The sequence below is a fragment of the Myotis nattereri genome (assembly GCF_964212035.1).
Source record: "Myotis nattereri genome assembly, chromosome: 12".
In the NCBI taxonomy this organism is placed as follows: Eukaryota; Metazoa; Chordata; class Mammalia; order Chiroptera; family Vespertilionidae; genus Myotis; species Myotis nattereri.
In genome coordinates this window covers 67,906,492-67,921,098 of record NC_138087.1, presented here as the reverse complement: position 1 = coordinate 67,921,098, position 14,607 = coordinate 67,906,492, and the positions used below count along the sequence as shown (strand labels likewise).

Here is a 14,607-nt window from a genome sequence, read left to right as displayed (position 1 = left end):
AACTCGTAGAATGATAATAAAATATGTACATCTAAGAACAATGCAAGTGCTAATAACTATCTTTTTTAGGTAAGTTGTCAGTAAAGAGCAACTTACATTATTACAGCCTCACTCTCTAGATTTCTCCAGGTGATGGTTTCTATTTGCTTCTTTCTCCTTTTAGCCTTTGTCTTGGTTTCTTGCAGACACTTTTCTGCTGATTCTTTATTCTTCCTTAAAGGTAGCTCCTTCAGGACTGAAGTGTACACTCTGTTTTTCATGGTTTGCATGATAACTTACATTAATATACTTGTGTACATTTTAAGTTTTGAAACTGGCTTGCCTGTCCAAGAAATGTGCTTGTGTATGTATTTTTTTTAATGGATATATGTATAGGAGAGTGCTTTTGAATGTCGGGGGAAAGAATTTGTATTGTTTTTCCTATTGGTAAAAATGTTAGCTTCAGTCGGCTCTTGATTATCCACAGCTAATGCTATAACTAGCCTACTTGCCAGGCCCTTTGACTCCTAATTTGCTCTCGTTTATGCATTTCCTCAATGGGCATTTAGTGAATGTTTACTGTATGCTCAACCTAATGCTATAAAAGACACAAAGGTGCTTTAAGATGCATAGAGTATTTATTATTATTTGCCTGCAGAGACCAGTCCATGCATTCTCCTTGGTTCCAGTCATATTTGCCTTTGTTTGGCCCTGTTGCCAGTGATCTTTAGGACAGAAGCCCAAGATTAGTTGATACTGTTGATTGTGAGTTGCTTTCTTGAAACTTGGGGACTTATGAGCATTCACTGAAAGAGCATCAGTGTGGGTAATGTGCTAGAAACCCTGCAGCAGGACATCGCAGATAGTATAGTAAATAGACAGTGTTAGGTTTGAAACCAGGAGACTTAGAATTGAACTCTGCCTCTTCCACAACCCGCTGTGCAACTGGGCAAGATACTTAACCTCTCTGTGTAGCTTTTATCATCACTTAGGGTACTTGTGAAGATTCAGTGAGAAAGCACAGGTATTATGCTTAGCACAGTGTCTGGCACACAGAGACACTCGATCAAGATGACCTCTTATCCAGCTTAGCATTACTTTCCTTTGATGGATAATCAGGAGGTGACTGTAAGCTAAATCATGCACGACTTTGATTCCCTGGGCCTTGTAAAATGTTTATGTTTGTTTATTTTTCATTCTCTTGAGCCTGCAGTTTTATATTAATAGAGTTTTTCTGCATGTTTTTTGGTCTGGTATCTACTATCAAACCCTGGCCAAAAAAAAAAAAAAGGTGAACATCACTTAGTGGACCTTTGAAATGAACTCAAAGGATTGGCGTAATAGAAAGGGGACTGGACTGATAGTTAATAAACTATTTAGCTTCTGCCACTAATCTAATGTGACTTTGACAAGCCAATTCACCAATCTGGGACCCAATTTTTTAATTTACAAATTCAGAGAATTAGGTTGGATCATTTTTTAAATTCTAGCTCCAAAAATTTCTAAGAATAACTAAAAAGTTGTATTTATAGAATTACTTTATTAAAAATTTAATGTGACATATTTGGATCTGGTTGATCTTAATTCACATTCCTTACCCTCTGTTACGAAGAATAATATTCTGAACACTTAAAACTGAAATGCCATTAGCAAAAATACTACAGCAATAACAGTACAGCACTTAAAACCAAACTCTTATTTTCATCCTTCTTATTCCTCCTCCTGATTCCTTTATAATTGATGTTAAGTAACATTTCCTTGCATGATTTGAAGCTATCATTCAAATCATAGAGTGAGTTAAATTAGTGCTAATTATTGGGAAATCAGGAAGCAAGTACTTAGTAGACTAGTTACTTAAAAATTATTGATACAGAGGTATTTTCATGTTTGGATAAAGCAAATTTAAATGATTTTTAAAATCTTCATTCATTGTATCCTGTAATAGCATATAAACTTCAAAGGTCTTTTATGTGATCTTTTATTAAGTGATACTTTTGTATTTCATTATTTATAATACTTTAGAATTATGGTAAGATACTCTGAATGTTGTGCTATTTGCTGTGGGGTTTAAAACAATATACTAATTATTATTAGAACCATTGTACCTTTATATCTTTATACTAACTTACTGACGCTATATGTTGTCTCATATCAAATTGGGCCAATAGCTAAAACAGAAGACCATGGAACTAACGCGAGCATGTCAGAAACAGTATGAGCTGGAACAGGAATTGGCTTTTTATAAAATTGATGCCAAATTTGAGCCACTAAATTATTATCCATCAGAGGTGAGTTGTTTTAATCTTTTAGTAATCCAAAGTTAAAGCCAGCATATAGTGGGGCAGAGGAGGGCAGGTGGTAGAGACTTTCAAGGAAGTTTATCAATAATCACTCTATTTTCTTATTATGAGGGCATCAGCAGAGTATATTTTGGTTGAATCTGAGAATTATTTGGCTCAGTAAGTAGAGCAGTATCCAAAAGAGGTAAAAAGCCTAGAAGGATCTTTACCTAGAGCTGTATTCATAGCCCAAAGCAGCTTTCCAACCCTCAATTACCTCACTCAAGAGTGTGGCTGATCATCTCCCTTAAACCTAAACTTCCAGAAAAAGTTTACTGCCTGCTGGACAATCATGGAATAGTCATCACTATACATTGTTCCATAATCACTGGTCCAGTATTAGTCAACCGTTATTTATACAAATGCCCTAAATGTTATTGCAAAAGAAAACAGCTGCTTAACTTCTGAGACCCAGTGATTCCAACCAACATCTTATTATTTAGTTAAAAATGCAATTATTAAAATTTATTAAACTGAGATTTTACTTATATATCAGCCAAGAAACCAAGATAAAATACCTAGATTTCTGATTTGAAAGAGCACTGCTAAAAATCACATAATTGTAGGTAGTTCTTTTATCAATCCAAGCTTACTTTTCAGAAATAGGAGGAGATATCCTTGGAGACCAGTTTTTGCTCTAGTTCTTTTTTTGGTTAAGAATAAAAGAATGGCCTGGCCGGCACGGCTCAGTGGTTGAGTGTTGACCTATGAACCAGGAGGTCAAGGTTCGATACCCTGTCATGGCACATGCCTGGGTTGCAGGCTCTATCTCCAATAGGGGGCAGCCAATCAATGATCTTTCATCAGTGATGTTTCTATATCTGTCTCCCTCTCCCTTCCTCTCTGAAATCAATAAAAATATTTTTTAAAAAAAGAATAGAATAATCATATATATATATATATTTTAACTTTAACTTCTAGGCATGTAGGATTATAATGTAGGCAGTTCCATGATATGTTACACTAATAAAATGAATAATGTCACTTGACTGCTTATAAGTTACTTATTAAATGTATATCTGTTAATTTATTTTGCTTTTAGTATGTTGAAATTGATAAAGCCCCAGACGAAAGCCCTTATATTGGCAAATCCAGATACAAGAGAAATATGTTTACCAGAGAAAGTTACATTATTGATAAAGCCCAGCCAATAAAGATCAAGAAGATGGAGCCAGATGAAAGCGAACAACCTATAAATGAGCAGAAGAACTTGAGAGTCCATATGCCACTAGACATACAGCTGGAAGACAAAGAAAGAAAAATAAGTGCAGGTTTTAAAAAGTTATTTTAAATTCTTTAAAAATATAAAAACATTGAATGTGTAGGCAAATTGTGTTTTACTCGTATATTCTTTTACTTAACATGCTGAAGGCATTTATTAAATTGTTGTTTACATCAAAAGTTTAAAACAAAAGTAGTGATTTATTGAGCAGATTTTTAAAAAAATTTTCTATTATGGTAGCAAATGAGGTTTTTGAGAGTAATTTGATGGGAATATATCCAGGGGTACAAGAATGCTTAAATCTGCTCCTGCCAACAGACCCTTCTCACTATTGGAGCTATACATTCAAAAGCCTAATTAGTAATACTTGAAGCAAGTGAAGTACCACTTTTTACTATGCATGTAGCCAAAACCTAAAGCAGTGCTTTGGATAAGCTGGATCAGTGCAGCCTCCTTAGGCTTGAGCCTGAGGCTGGCCTTTGACTCTTCCCAACCTGTCCCACATTCCACCTCCTCAAACTTCTCTCCCCCCCCCCCCCCAAAACATCTAATTCAAGGGATCTTACCACCTCCTGGCAAGTCACAAAGAAGTAATTAATCCAACAGGGCACTTAGAGACCTTGACAATGACAAACTTTGAGTCCACTTACCCACTCAGCTGCATGGATATGAAAGGAGGAGAAAGCAGACCTGAGTTCATGCATCCCACTAGTAACCATGGCCCATTATGGGGCTTTCACCAATCAGATCATCTTCCCTTGGTGGTAGCTAAATGGAAAATATGGAAGGCCAGTAGAGATTGACTTGGAAAGGGAAGTAAAGAGACTGAGTAGTCCATGTCTACGTATATACTATATGCCAGGCTCCAGAGGGGAAAGCAAAAGTAAATCAAACATTTGTGCAGACTAGCTTTAAGGGGCTCATCATTTTATAAGAGTCAGGGAGAGAGGGAGGGAAAGAAGTTGGAAATGTGAGGTAGAAGGTAATTGATTTAAGATCACTTTAGCTGAGTAAGACTCTTCAGTAGTGAATTTATTGATATTGAGTTGTTCTAACACAGGTTTTTAAAAATAACTTGAGCCTAATTATAACTTAGATGTGTAAGTGCATATTTACTGATAAAATCCTATTCTCTCAAGAGTTCTTTAATGTTTGAATTATCCAATAAAGCCCCTTTTATGTTAAGAATTTTACAAATTAAAGGATCAATTATAGTTACATAGCATATCATAAAACGATTCCAAAGATTAATGGTGAGGAAAGCCATCATAGGAAATTACTTCTTTTATTCCTAGGATATATAATTCAATATAATCTATAATTTTAACTGGGGGAAGGAGGTTATTGTGAATTTTAAAAATCTGGTAGAACTTTGAAAATTTAAGATTTTTCTTGTGTGTGTCTGTGTGCATGGTTTTAAATTTGCAGCACAAACTCGACTGTTGGAACTGCATGATGAAATAGAAAAGGCAGAACAACAAATTTTAAGAGCTACTGAAGAATTTAAACAATTGGAAGAAGCTATACAGCTTAAAAAAGTATGTAAAAGCAAAGCAGCAATGTTAAGAGAAAACGTAAAAAATGGAACTGTATTGTATACCTTCATAACCCTGTAAAACAATTCTTAAATTAGTGCTGCCTAATTAATTGTGGAATAACAGATTTCAGAGTCAGATATGATATTAGCATTTCCAGTTACATTTTTCTTTCAATCATGATGACATTCTGTTAGCATTTTATAAAGTTGTAGAAAAAAATTATGATTTATGGAAAAAGATATATTTGGTCTACTCTTACTATAAAAGCACCTATATTACCAGGGAAGTTGCTTCCTGATATTTCTCCTAATTTAATTAAGCGCTCCGTACCTTTAAGATCCTGGGATCTAGAATAAGAGCCAGAAGACATTTCTACTACACTATGACCTTTATCAAGCAAGCAGCAGAAATGTAAATTATATAAAGTATGGGGTACAAAAAGATGGAAGTGATACACTCTCAGAAATTACAAAATGTGTCATGAAGAAGTAAGCAGTTCAAACTCATGGTGTAATTGCATAAGGAGAAAATTCAAAAAAGGAAGTATTTGACATTTTAGTTTTTAAGTGTGTAAAAGGTTTTAGGTATTTGCAGCTTTTAAAAATCAGTATTTCAAAATTTTGATGGTAATTGCATTCATTACTATAATAGGTAAAACAAGAATGTAAAGTCCAAATTGATTCAAGTTTATTGGAAACTTACTGTATAGCAGTTGCTGAATGGGCCCTGAGTAAATGAACAAAACAGATATGTGTCCCTTCCTCATGGACAAGAAATAGGTAATAAGCAAGTGAAAAAAAAGTAAAAAAGAAATGTATAGTTAAACAATATAAGTGTTGTAGGAAAAAAATAGAAAATTAGAAGAGACAATAAAAAGGATATAATTTAAATTGTGGGGACCCACAAAGGCCTCTCTGAAGAGGTGATATTTAGGCTGAGACCCAAAGGATGAGAGAGAGCCTGCAAGGCAGAGTTAGGGGACAGGTATTTCAGGCAGAGGTGACAGTGTGTGCAAAGACCTTCAAACTAAAGATTCCTCTACAACAAGCATGTCAAGCTCATTCCCAGCAGGCTGCATGCCTCGTAAATGAGTTTGACATGCTTGCTCTACAGAGTGAGGGAGAGTATAGTGGAAGATGAGGTTAAAGACCATGCCAGGCTTCATAGGCCATTTTAAGGGGTTTGAATTTTGTTCTGATTATAATGGGAAACCTTTGAAGGACTTTAGGTAGTAGAGTGACTGATCCTATTTGTATTTTTATAAGAGCATTCTGGCTACTGCAAGAGTGAAGTGAGAGGTGGAAAGAATGGAGTTGTGTGCAACTGTTAGGCTATTTATATAGGTAAGAGTTGATAATGGCCTGGACTAGGAAGGAGATGGTGAGCATGGAGAGAAAGCAGACTGCTTCTAGGTAAAATTTGGCGGTAGAACTGATAGATCCTAAAGAAGGATTGAAAGTGGGAGATGGCCCTGACCAGCGCAGCTCAGTGGTTGGAGCTTCACTCCTCCCCACTCTATGCCAAATGGTCTCCAGTTCAATTTCTGGTCAAGAGCACATACCTGGGTTGCAGGTTAAATCCCTGGCCCCAGTCAGGGTATGTGTGGGAGGCAACCAATTGTGTCTCTCACATCAGTGTTTCCCTCTCCCTCCCCCTCTCCCCTCTCCCCATCCCCTGCCCTCTTTTGCTTTCCTAAAAATCAATGGAAAAAATATCCTCCGATGAGTATTAAAAACAAAAAAGAAAGTGGGAGATGAGGTGTAAGGAGCTAACAAGAATGATTTTAATAAATAAGAATGTTTTATAATAGTACTGGCTAAAGTTTTATATAGCTAGATTGATAGATATAAATAATGGACATAATTTTTAAACAAAATGTGCTTGGTAAAAGTAATTATTTTAAATGAGTATAAATCTAAATTTTTCATGATACTATTAATTTGCTTCACATGCTAATAACAAGGGTAAGTACAATGTAAGTACTGTTAAAGTCAGCTACTATTAATATGGTTATTAATACTTTACAAGTTGCTTATACTAGAGTGACAACTTCATTTTTACTTACTTATTTTATAAAACTATTAGTTTTCATAAACTTTTATAAAATAAGATTTTCTATATATACGGAGCATAAAAGTGTAAGATACAAATGCCTAGATAACTCCTACATTTTACTGTTGTTTAAAGAACTGATAGAGCATAGAATGCCTTTAAATTGTAAAAGTTGTTTTCTTTAAATTTGTAAATCAGTGTTGCTATCCTCTGTTAATTGTGTGTTATGGTGTGGGGGATTAGGTTTCAGAAGCAGAGAAAGACCTTCTTTTCAAGCAGTTGAGTGGTAAGATACAACTTCTAAATAAATTACGCCAAGAAGCTCTGGATCTAGAAATGCAGTTGGAGAAACAAAGGCAAGAAATTGCTAAAAAGCAGAAGGAGATCAAAGACCTTCATATAGCCATAGATAGCTTGGATTTTGAAGACCCAAAACATGTAAGTAAATGGAGAGGTTTTGGCTAATTCTGTGGGAACTAGAATAAAATTTTATCTACATATTATGTCTCATTATTATGTCTCATCATTTTTAGCCACAGAATCTTTTCTGAAATTATATTTTTAGCTTGATGTACAAATTTGAGTAATATATATATTTATATATGTGTACATATAATATATGTGTTGTGTATATATATACATATGTGTATGTATGTGTATACATACACATACTTATATATAAAAATATGTATGTGTGTTTAAAACACAACAACCTAGGGTTTGAAGAAGGTAGCTTTTAGTAGAAGGAGGGTTGCATTGGTATACTTACCTTTTTTTAAGTGGTTGAATTTCATTGTATTTCAAGTCAAGAGAAACCTCCAAGGTGCTCTCTAAACCTCTTATCCTTTCTCTCTCTTAGCCTTATTGTTTTTCTTTCTTAAGAGCTAGGTGGTGAGATAGAAGAACGGAAGTGGGTTTAGAGTCCTTTTTCTACCTCTTCTTTAATTTTTTATGTAAATATTCCACTAAAGCTATTTATTGTTTAATATTATTTTGTTTTGTCTTTAAAAATGAAACATTTCTTGGAGTATGTATTCCTAAAATGTGGCCAGAGGTGGTCAGGTGGCTGGATGATGGAGTTAGGTTCTTGTCTCTTTCTGTCTCTACCCTGAGAAGTCTTACTAATGGCTTATATTTTAGCCAATATTTATACAATAGAAGTGAAAATATTTTCTGCATGTTTTAATGATATACTTTGAATAAAGGGTGCTTTTAAAAAACGTTAAGATCTCTGGATCAAGAGAAATCATAGAATTTAACATGGCAAGGGCAATGCACTATAATTGCTTTAAGTATTTGACAAGTTTTTAATTATTCCTTTAAATATTTTTGTACAATATCATAGATATTTTTTGCAGACCAGCTAATTTTGACAAAAGGTGACCTTATCACCATAGATTTAGGTCTTTTCTAACAAAAGCCTAAGACTTAGTATTAAAATTGAAACCAAAAGTCTTGATTATTTTAAATAATTTTTGGTATATGAAATACTAGAGGTTTTGAGTAATGTGTGTAATATGGTCAGTAATATATTATTTTATTACATTTATTTGTTCACAAGTCTTACCACCCCATGTGAGGCCCCTGAGGATTGGAACTGTATCCCCAGGGGCCAGCCCTATGTTTATGCATGCTTGCATCAAGGAAAGTGGGAAGGAATCTGCTTATAGGTACTACCTCAGGCTCCTTTGTTGCCTCTTCAGTTCTGTGATCTATGAATCTAATTAGAACCTAGATTGTATGTTCGCTTTCAATAAATGACTGAGATGTTCCTGGCAGACCGGGAGTCTAATGCTCACTGTATTTATGTAAAGAGTTACATATTGAAAGGAGTTAAATGAGAAGTAAGAATGGCATCCAAGTTTTGAAGGTAGCCAAAATCAATTTGTGTTAGTGGGGATGAAACATAGAAACCAGATTTAAGGGTTTTTTTGGGTATTGTTTAAACTACTAAAGGTTAGTTCTTAAGGTTACAGCTTTAGTCTGAACACCAGAGGATGTCTCTTTTTAATTTGTTCACCAGAGGGAGCAACTTTTTCTAATTACCACAAAGTCGCCTTATTGGCTAGTGTTAGGCACCGCTCATTTTTAGGCTACACATATGAACATTTTAGCAAAAGGAATAGAATCAAGAGTGGGATCCCTGCATGTTTTTTACAGATGTAGATAGACTTTTATTCAATTAATTTTTATCTAATTAGATGAGGTATCTTTCTGAATAACAAATATAATTTAAAAGTAAAAGCTTGAGAGATTAGAAAACAGTATATGATTCTGAGATATGATGGAAAGCAAATATATTAAATGCCAACAATACTGGTTTTTGCATATACTGGTGAGAAACTTTATCATAGCATTCCTATATCAGGTGACGTTTCTTTTTCCATTTGCAGAAGATGAGAATGTGATTTAGAAAAATTAAATGATTTCCCACACTCACCCTTTTGGGAAGAGGTAGAGCCGGTGCTTATTCTGTTACAATGACCCTCTTCCCACAAAGGAATTAAAGATCTACAGAGATTAATTATTTTTAACTGAGCCTGTCAAGTTTTCAGCAAACAAATATTTAACTAGGTTTCAAAAGAAAAAGACATTAAAAATCAAATCCCATTTTGGTTATAAAAAATGGTCATAGCTAGTAGCACATATATCACAGAAGCAAATAATAAAGGAGGATTTATATAGCTCTTCCCTATATGGCCATGCCCTGTGGAAGCAAACGGTAACTATACTCTGCGGGGATTTAGCCTGTAGTAATCTTTTGCAATGAGTGTGCGTGATTGGCCGCCAGGAGCTTCCTGTGTTGTGGGACCGACGGAGGCTGCTGGTGATTGGACCAGCTGGGCTGCCACTCACTCTCGGCCCGGAATGTGGTTTGAAGAGTTGGGAAGTTACAGAGGCTTGGAGGCGCTTACAAAAATGTGGCTGTCAGAGAGGGAAGTGCACTTAAAATTTGAAGACATTAGAAAGCGTTCCGCCCACAATTTCCTTGTTCTCAACGGCTCAGTTTTAACAGGACTAATTCTAAGTTAAGGTAGGAGCATTTTCTCTCTACAAAGGGCTTAAAAAGAGGTGGAGTCATATGTAAGTTCCTGTTTTTACAATAATTCTTTTGTGAGCTCCATCGTATCGAAAATCCGTGGTATCTGCTTTTGCTCCCATGTGTAATGCAAATCATGGGCATGTTGAACCAACGTTTTGTCCTGCGTGTAAAAAGATTTCAGTTAAATTTTTAATGGTGAATTTTAAAGATTTATTGATAGAGGTATGAATGCAGGAGTTTTTTTCTTTTTTTTTCTTTCTTGAGCCATAAAAATCCTAAATTTACTTAGAATTTAAGCTGTACCTGCAGTTACCTTTTCAGAAAGGTTTCGGATGGCTATTTTGGGAATGTAGGGAAAAGAAAAGTTTTGAAAATCCCATCAAGTTTTACCAGTAGTACATTTAAAACCTTTTGATCAAGCTGCCATTCATTTGTTCTTGTCTTTGGAGACAACGGACTTCTAAACTTGAAAAATGCTCATTTATAATCAGTTGAATCTTGGAGTTTGTTGTTTAGACTGTAATGTAGTTCTTCCTCTTGATAACTTGATTTATTGTTCTTTTCCTCTGATGGGGGAAGGGGGTTAGAGCCTGTGAGGTGATAGTCAGAGGGCAAAGATTCTCTGGAGAATTATTTTGTTTCCATATGAACAGTCTCCAAATAACCTGGGCAAGTCATTTGATGAATCTGAGACGTAGTTTTCTCATGTGTAAAAGGAAGAGTTAGACTACTCCCTAGTTGTCAGTTTTCCCCCTCCCCGTCCCCCAGCACACCTGAGAAATACAATCCAATCTTTTCATTTACCAGTAGCTCCTTAAATGGATTCCTGTCAGAGTGTGTGATGGTGTATGGGTGGGAAGGCTCTGTTTTCCACCAGGTGAATATGTAGTTAGTTGAGGAGTTTGCCTCCAGAGGGCTGGTCCTCCATCTTGAGAATCACTGTGTCTATACGATCTTTGAGGTCCCTCTGAGCTCCCTGTTTATGGAACCTAAAAACAAAATGTGTTGTTGTGTAAGGAATTGAAAATAAACTTGAATTTCAAGTAAGTTTTCATTTCATGTCCCTATTCTGTAAAAAATCTTTTTTAAAAGTACATGTTTTTTTTAATTAAAAAGGTATCACTTGTTTATTATAAAAATACAAAACTCATAAAAAAAAAAGCCTCTTGTAATCTTTCCACCCAGATATAATCCTTGTTAACATTTGGAATATATTCTTCTTCTAGATGTATAGGTAATCAATTAACTTTTTGGAAACCTTTTTAAAGAGACACATTTTAATGCAGTTCAATGAACTCTGAGCATTACTTACTAATTGTGCCCTTACCCTCTTTTATACACAATTTGCTCATCTCTAAAATGGAGGTGGTTCCAACATCAAGTCATTATGAGGTTTAAATGAAAACTCATGTGAAAAAAACACAGGGCCTGACACACAACATATGCAAATTATTACATTTTATTTTTCCAGTCATCCTTTAGAAATGTTAAAGATGACTATTTTTAAAAGAGTTTTTTGTATTTGTTTGTTTTTCAATTCAGTGCCATATGAAGGCTCAGAAAAGGGGTAAAGAACAACAGCTTGACATTATGAACAAGCAGTACAAACAACTTGAAAGCCGTTTGGATGAGATACTTTCTAGAATTGCTAAAGAAACTGAAGAGATTAAGGACCTTGAACAACAGCTTACTGAAGGTGAGAATTTAAGTTGATTTAAAGGTAAATTAGTTTTGGTATTAAAAACAAATGGCACTCAGACAAGCATTAATCCAGATATTAGCTGAATATGCTTCAGCTCTTAGTGCTAGTAGGGAAATATTGACACAGTACACAGTATATAATAAAGTTTTTTTAAATTTATTTAATTTTGTTTTGATGTCCTAGTGAGTCAGGTCATTGCAGTCAGTAGGCAAGAAGTTAGCTACATGATCATGATAAACTCTGGCATGTGATTGTCTTCCTCAAGGTGTAAAATCCTTTCAGGAGTAAAGAGTCCATTGCCATCAGGGCATTCAGTGTCTAATTACAAGGAAAGTGTAGAAAGAATTTTAGGATCTACTTTTGCAATGCACATTTAAATTGTGACATTGCCATTGTGGAAGGGGAGGATGAAAGGTTATAGTGGTGAGAGCCTTTGCTTGGCATAAGATCCCAGTCTCTGTTTTGCTGTTATCAGCTGTGTGACCTGGGACATATGATTACTGTCTAGGTCAGTGGTCCTCAACCTTCCTAATGCCACGACCCTTTAATACAGTTCCTCATGTTGTGGTGACCCCAATTATTTTTGTTGCTACTTCATAACCGTAATTTTGCTACTGTTATGAATCATAATGTAAACATCTGATATGCTATATGTGTTTTCTGATGGCCGCGACCCACAGGTTGAGAACCGCTGGTCTAGGTCATTAGCTGTTGGGAAAATTAAGTGAGATAATGTTCATAAAGTGCCTGGCACATACTAGGTACCTAATGTATGGTTGGGGTTATTTTGGTGTGTTTCTTTTGTCTTCAGGTTTCATGTTTATATTCCCAGTTTTGGATTAGTCTTGTTTGTTGAGTGGCTTTTGTCTTGTGTATCTAGCAGCAAGAACTCAGTTTGTGTATATTTTTAATTTTATTTGGAAATTACTACTTTAAACTTTTTACAGCAAGAATTAAGCATTTTATAAGCAATTCACTGAATATACTATTTTTATTATATACCTACTTAATACTCCTGTACTAGGGATAATATGGGGAAAACTATCATATCTTGAAAAGAAAAATAAGGTAGTAGGAAATAATTGAAAGCTTAGACTTTCATTCTTAGCTGGTAACAAATAACTAAGGAGTCTAAGTGCAGTATTTATATATCTTGAGAGCATTTTCTTATATACACTATTACCTTCCCCCCCTCCTTTTTTTTTTTGGTCTTAGGCCAGATAGCAGCAAATGAAGCCCTGAAGAAGGATTTAGAAGGTGTCATCAGTGGATTGCAAGAATACCTGGAGACTGTCAAAGGCCAGGCAAGTCAGGCTCAGAGTGAGTGCAGGAAGCTACAGGAGGAGAAGGAGACATTGCTGCGGAGGCTGACCGAGGTTGAGCAGGAGAGAGACCAACTGGAAATAGTTGCCATAGATGCAGAAAATATGAGGAAGGTATGATTTGTTTTTCTCTTTTCTGTTTTCCCTTGCCTCAGAAGTAGATGATGTCCAAATTAAGTAAGCTAAACAAGTTAGCAACAGTGCAATTATAAGTGGCAAAAAGTATTTAGTGGCTATTTAGTCTTGTTTTTTCCTTTAGTTGTGATACTCTTGGAATTATTGTTTTTCCTTTACTGAGAATGGAAGCTTATTTTAGCTGAGTTTCTGTTCTTGGAAGATATTACCAAATAACTCTAAGTAATATGAAGTCGTGGCTATTATAAATGTGATATTAGATGTTCATATTTTATTATTTGAGTCCTAAAATTAGGTACAACAATTTTTCTTATTTTTTGTCATTACTTCATAATTTAACATTAATTTACAGATAAGGCAGACACAGTATTATGCCCTTTTTTATCTTATTTGTTGTCATTTATTAGATTTCACTTTATCTTTTTTAGTTGTTTGGCAAACTATCATGCATGAAAACCCAGGTTCTCAAACCTCATTCTCAGTAGGGCTGGCTCTGGAAATTTGAATATTTTAACAATGAAAATTTTCAGACCTATAAAAATACTAAATTTAGTATTTAACACCATGTACTCACAATTCAGCTTAAGAAATAAAACATTGCAGATATAGTTGAAATTCTGTGTATCCCATTCCATAGCTAACAAAATCCTGAATATGGTTATTTCCCTGCATGTCTCTTATTACATACTAGAGGCCTGGTGCATAAAATCTGTGCACAGGTAGAGTCCCTAGGCCTGGCCCCTGATCAGGACCGATTGGGGCCTTCCAGCTGCCAGCCAGCGCCTTCCTTCCCTGGCTGCTGGCTGCCGGCTGGGTCCTTCCTTCGTTCCGTGCCTCCCCCTGGTGGTCAGCACACATCATAGGGAGTGATCAAACTCCTGGTCTCTTGGTTGAACTCCTGAGGGGACACTTTGCATGTTAGCCTTTTACATATATAGATGTATGCATTTGAAGCAATATGTAGTATTGTTTGACATCATCCATCCCTTCAGTACACATCTCTTAAAAATAAGGACTTTTTCCCCATACATCACTATGATACCACTATTACACCTAGGAAAATTAACAATAATTCCATAATGTCATCCACTATCTGAACCATATTCAAATTTTCCCAGTTGTGCCAAGAATATCTCTTATAGCTGTGTGTGTGGGTTTGTGTGTCCAGGTGGTAGTCCTAGAGTGTCCCACATTACAGATTTGTCTGATTGTTTCTTCATAGTGTGTTTAACATGTTTTCTGTGCTCTGTATAAAATAGTGTTTTTTTTTAATAT

The 14,607-nt window shown here is 35.3% G+C and overlaps 1 protein-coding gene across 1 annotated transcript in view; it reads left to right on the top strand.

Moving 5' to 3' along the window:
* The window catches only part of CNTRL (centriolin), a 76,960-nt gene that overhangs the window by 21,596 nt on the left and 40,757 nt on the right, over positions 1 to 14,607 (top strand). Inside the window, exons 8-14 of the mRNA XM_081104291.1 lie at positions 164 to 220; positions 2,148 to 2,267; positions 3,361 to 3,589; positions 4,969 to 5,078; positions 7,374 to 7,568; positions 11,716 to 11,869; positions 13,091 to 13,311. Coding sequence (XP_080960417.1) covers positions 164 to 220; positions 2,148 to 2,267; positions 3,361 to 3,589; positions 4,969 to 5,078; positions 7,374 to 7,568; positions 11,716 to 11,869; positions 13,091 to 13,311 — 1,086 coding nt within the window. The remainder of the gene's footprint in view (positions 1 to 163; positions 221 to 2,147; positions 2,268 to 3,360; positions 3,590 to 4,968; positions 5,079 to 7,373; positions 7,569 to 11,715; positions 11,870 to 13,090; positions 13,312 to 14,607) is intronic.